This window comes from Corylus avellana, chromosome ca1 (genome assembly GCF_901000735.1).
Source record: "Corylus avellana chromosome ca1, CavTom2PMs-1.0".
NCBI classification, from domain to species: Eukaryota; Viridiplantae; Streptophyta; class Magnoliopsida; order Fagales; family Betulaceae; genus Corylus; species Corylus avellana.
Genome location: NC_081541.1, coordinates 44,685,823 through 44,691,889, shown reverse-complemented (window position 1 = coordinate 44,691,889; position 6,067 = coordinate 44,685,823). Strand labels below are relative to the sequence as shown.

Sequence of the window (6,067 nt, the reverse complement as noted above, 5' to 3'; positions counted from 1 at the left end):
AATATAAGAATAAAAGCTTTCACCACTTGAGTTAACCCTTTGGAATCGATAATATAGTATTTAGTCTTACTCAAAGGTTAATTGACACCACCATATCAACAGCAAGATAATATAATATAAGAATAAAAGTGACCCCTAACCCTTTGGAATCGGTAATATAGTATTTAGTCTTACTCAAAGGTTAATTGACACCACCATATCAACAGCAAGATAATATAATATAAGAATAAAAGTGACCCCGCCTAATCAGCAGGGTAACTGCCAACCAATTTTAATTCTGTTATCTTTTTATTTTCGAATATCATGAAGATAACACAAATATATATGTTGTTGCAAATTGAATCTCTACAGCTGGACTTGTAAACAAAGCCAACTCCTACTTCCCTGCAAAATCTCAACAAACAAGCTGAACACATCCAGATATCAACCACCTGAGAATAGCCATAGCAATAGTTATCTTTATCTCTTTTACTTGTTATCCCAATTCGAACAGAATCTTTTCTAGTTCATTTAAATTGGAGAATATCTAATTCAGTTAATTATATGTAAGGAGTATTTTTGACTTTTCAATTTTTTATGAGGCAACCTATTCCCTTCCAATAAGCATGCTATATAAGTAGAAAGGCATAGTTGGTGTATCATTATTCATGAGTTTCTCATTGTTTTTGTGTTTCTTGCTTTTCATTTTTTGTTCAAATCTTTGCAAGTAGAAACAAAAGGTCAACCATGCTATCTTTGGTGAAGGGATACACCATACTATATGTGGTGGTCACTACGGTTTGGATGACACTAACTGACTGGCTCTCTTTCTGTATTTTAGTAGCTGATGATCTTGCTGGAAGAGATGTTTGATTCATGATCCCTAGCTAAGTTCTTTTTTTTTTTGGTAGGGTGGAGGGGCACAAAGGTCAAAAGACGATTAAGATCGTTGAGAGGACTAGAAAAATGCGAATCATGATACTTCACATTTCATGATCCAAATTAGATTTCATAGATATAATAGTGCATTCACTAGTTATTGTAGTAGAATTTACTGTAATTTTAAGATTGTCGCTATGGTATTCCCGTTTTATAAATTTGTTTTTTTAGAATTTGAATAAGAAATTCATTTGTTAATACTTTTTAGATTGTGCTTTTTTGTTTGAAAAAGTGCTCTAATGCCACATAAATATGAAAATAATTTTGAGTGTTTTGGATTACTTGTTAATGCTTTATTTTTCCAGAGAAAACAAAAGGAAAAAGAAAAAGTGTTATAAAACAATGCCTTCTTTTTATTAGTCCTTTTCTTTGCCTATCTTTTTTGTTCCTTTTTTCTTGTTTTAATACTAAGACCAAATGCTTTCCTAACGTTGCTCTCCATTGTTACCTAACAAATTTGGGTCCAAGGGATTCGAGCCTAATTATCAAAGTAGCCATAAAATTTGAAAACTCCTTAAGACGAGTAATATTAGGGATCTTTATTACTTTCAGGATGCATCCGATGTGCAGCTTTTGAGACAACAAAACTCAATTATGACACAACCTACTTATAATTAGGTTTAAAGTACAAGGTCAGTATGTCAAGTCTAATTCACGTCGACCATAGCTACCAAAAAATTATATTTACTTGTCAAATTTTGTTGTTAATTTTTTAACCCAAATGGCACCACGTGACACATGGATTGCATATGCATTTGTAAGAAAATTGTATTATAAGTTGTAGTACGTCAAGCATTTTTCATCATCCCAAATCGAAGATAGAAGTGACTAAGATAAGTGATAAAATTAGAGAAGATACAAGAATATTTAGCATCATAACTTTTCTTTAGTTAGAAGGCAATATTTAACTTATACGTTGACTTTCATACTTTAGATATGGCCATGATCATGGAAAAGTTAAATATTGTTTGCTGTAACAACAGTTAGAACCCTAAAAATAGCCAGCATAATGATCATACAGCTACAGCAGAATGTTGCAAATCATCATTAGCATGATCAGAAAAATTACAGCAAGTTGATGAGCTACCAGCGGAGTTTTTGGGATTGGCCATGATCCTCATCACCCAACCAGCCGTATATCAAAACCAGATGAAAATCCTACGAAACTAGCAAATTACAATGAATCTTTAGATCTGCGAAAGCCATCTCATCAAAGAATCTGACAATTGTGCATGTAGCATTCATATATCTCCTATTTTATCATAATATTAATATTACTTCCAAATAATCCCAGAAGCTCCCTCTCTCAACCACTATTATACCCCCTCATCAATACGTCAAAGAATAATGCTACTCACAAAAAAAAAATTACAATTTTTGACATTTGGCATCATGTGATTGGAACCAAAAGAAATATTTAATACATTTTAATCACATACTAACACGTGTCATAAGTTAAAAAATAAGAGAAGTGCTATACATCCTAAATTTTCTTCTCAAAAGCTAGTTCCCAAAAGATGTATCACCATCTTATGAGATTTATTATTTTGGAAAGTGAGTCACCAACTCATGAGATGGTAACACATCATTTGAGAATCAACTTTTGGGAAGAAATTTTAGGATGTGTAGCATTTCTCAAAAAATAATAATCGTGAGTATTAATGCTATAAACTACATTTTTATCTCACAAATATTTTATAATGTTGACGTGACAGATTCAACTAATTCTTAGATCAATCTTTGTTAAAAAAATCATTCAAGAGCTTGTTGGGACTACTACATCAACATTGTAGAATAAAAACATACTTTCTAGCATTACTCAAAAATTCTATGTCATTTTTCAATGCGAAAACAACCTTACTTATGAGCATTCACATCCCAATACCCAAAATAACTCTTTAGTTATAATTGGTTAGCTGTAGCAAAAAATACCAAAACTTATCAGATCGGGCTCTTCAATTTGAAGAAGGTCTTAGCAAAATCTTCCTTACTCAATAAATATATTTAGTACTCTAGCACTCTCTAATTTTTTTTCATTTGACTTTTGGTACTCGCCAAATGTTGAGAGCAAATGTACAGAAAAGTGAAAGATGAGATAAAATAAAAATAAAATAAAAAATTATATAAAATTATTAAAAACATTTAATAAAGTAGAGAAAATTTTAAAAAGATGAGCAAATTAATGTACACCGATAGGCATTGCCACAACAATCCAATATATATAACGGGGTGTAGTATATAGCATTCCATAAAAGACTAAAAGTCTTAGGTGTTTAAAGTTGAGTAAAACTACTCTTCACACCCATGTATATACCAATTTCACGTCAGTTAATATAGTACATTTTAATTGGCTACCACTTTTTGTTTTTTTAAGAGGCTAATATTGAAAGCCATTTAAATCAGTCACATGAGATGATATAAAATGAGTGTGACAAAAGAGTAAAGAATAACATTACCTTGTAAAAAAGAATAATACTGCTCTTTAAAAGATCTATACAATTATTGGCTAAAATTGAGCATTCTCTTTAAAAGATCTATAAAACTATTGGATAAAATTGATAATGCTAAAGTACCACTTAACCTGGCTTTTATTGATATATATATATAGAATTACAAATAGTCTAGATAATCATGTATAGAAGGATAATCATTTACAAGTAGAAACCTACTGTAAGTTATATACTTGGATATACATTGCATGAGAACTCTTGTCCCTTATCTCTGTGTTTGTTCTCATCTTGTATTGTAGAGTCCTTATCACACCTCTCCTCTTGTATTTGTTCTTGATCACCCTTATCATGAAGGGTTTGAATTACTGATAAATTAGGTGCTTTAATACTCTTCATACTCATTTATGACATTCATATCCTTTTATAAAATTAATATTGTGAAAGAGTAATGCCATAAGTCTTCCTAGAGTCATCCCAAATGTGATGTGGTTTTTTAAATCACCATTAGATCAAAGTTCAATACCTCACATTTCAAATTAAACGATAATTTTAAAATTCAGATCACATTAAAGAGGACACTAAAATGACTCTAGGATGACTTATAACATTACTCGTTGTGACTCTAGCATTACTCACATGATTTTCATAGACTTCTCATAGTGGCCGTCTTCATCCACCATTACAGTTGTTGTTGCGTCTTTTGTTATACTTCTATTGTTGAAAATTTCTAGTGTATTTTTGTTGTTTCTTTTTGTGCTTTGCTAATTTCGTTGTTTTTATGATGGGTTTATTGTCTCAGAACTCGTATGTGATTTGATATATTATAGAAAACTTTTATAGCTAGAATTCATAATATTCATTGTCGACGAATCCTGTTCCTCAGTGCCACTTTGGCTATGTGTTATCGCTTTGTGTTGCCCTTATAAAGACCCTAATCATTTATAGTGGTTTCAGATTATTAAAGAATTCATTGCTTATTTCCTTTGAATTGAAAAATATTTAATTAGTTATAGAGTATAGATATTTTTTGTCTTTTCACTTTTTTAAAGGACCTTTATCTACTATAACTAACTACATATTATTTGGTTCAAATATCCTAATTCTATTGTTTGTACCCTAAAATAGAGAGTATCCTAATCTTGTTTCTGTCCATCAAATATTATCTTTATTGTAACCCTTTTTCCCATTATTGACTTAATTAAAAAAAAAATAAAATAAAAAGCAAGCTGAAAATCGTATTAGGCCGCAGTTATCTGCCACGTGGACAGAGTTAGAAAACAATTTGGTTTAGGAATTTCGATGTTTTCGGACTTCGAATAGGCTTCGGAATCTGGGTTTGTAAGGCGGCGAGACTCCTATAAGAAGGGACGAAGTTTTCCTAGTTTCTTCTCCCTTTTGAGCCATACCAGCAAATCTCAGCCACAATGTCAACCTATCTGCCTGAAGAAATTGTGCTGAATATTCTCACCCTCCTGCCCCCAAAAACCCTACTCCGATTCAGGTGCGTTTGCCGAACCTGGCGTACTCTCATCGGAAATCCTGATTTCTTTACCCAAAACACCCTCAACCAATCCATTCTCCGATTCTCAGATCGTCCTTCTCCTCTCCTTCTCACCGAAACCAATGAAGGATCATCTTTCAAAAGGCATTTTTACTTCCTCTCTGACCAGACCCTGGAGTGCCAATCTCAAATTATTCTCAAGGGAGGCCTTTTTTTTGAAGTTACGCTTGTGGCGTCCTGTAAAGGTTTACTCTGTCTTTCCGATTACACTCTCAACAAAATCTATCTGTGGAACCCCGCCACGTCAGACACTCCCAAGTCTATCCCGCGCCAGCGTCACCCGCCCAACCCTTTCCTGCAGGTTGGTATGTTTCTGGACACCGTCGGATTCGGTTTCGACTGGAGATCCAACGACTTCAAGGTGCTGAAGATTAGTCATGTTAGTAGCTATGACTCCGCCCCTTGTCACTACAATCACCCATTTCACTTCCAACCGGAAGTATATAGCACCCCTTGTCACTTCAATCACCCAATCCACTTCCAACCAGAAGTATATAGCCTGAGCACCGGGACGTGGAGACTGCTTGACTTACGAGTGCCGTTTGAGGAAATTCACGGGTCAATTCTAAACTTTCCGTTTCTAAACTTTCCGACCACTGCTGCAGATGGGATTTTTTTCTGGTGGGAGGTGGTGGATCGACACTCTCATAATCCTAAAACTGAGAAAATTGTTGCTTTCGACTTCAACCACGAGTTGTTCCGAACAACGCCGCTCCCAGACGGCGCACATTCCACATATTACTCCTGCTACCATTTTACGGTGCTAAATGGGTCCCTCACCATTATGGGTTTCCCGTTTGAGGAGAAGAGAAGCAGAAGCAGTGGATTGGTGATATGGGTTTTGTTTGAATTTGGTGTGAAGGAGTCGTGGACTAAACTCATGAATCTTCCACTCTTGATAGAAAATCCGGAAAGGCCATTGGGTTTGTGGAAAAACAGAGCATTGATTATACAGAATGCGAAGGGGCAGCTGATTTTGTACAATCTTTTTACCCACACAAAGAAGGAAGTTGTTTCAACTTGTCGGAACACCCTACCATTACCGGATTTTCCCTTGCAAGGTTTTCCCTACACGTGTTCGAACTCGATGAGGCGGGGAAGGATTGAGTTGGAGTGTAAAATTTTAGATCTTTATTAA

General features: G+C 34.3%; 1 protein-coding gene across 1 annotated transcript; it reads left to right on the top strand.

Annotated features, from left to right (window-relative positions):
• The first annotated feature begins 4,792 nt into the window (after positions 1-4,792).
• On the top strand, positions 4,793-6,067 carry LOC132173095 (F-box/kelch-repeat protein At3g06240-like). The gene has a single exon (XM_059584674.1). It carries the CDS (start codon positions 4,793-4,795, stop codon positions 6,065-6,067), a length of 1,275 nt encoding a protein of 424 aa, XP_059440657.1.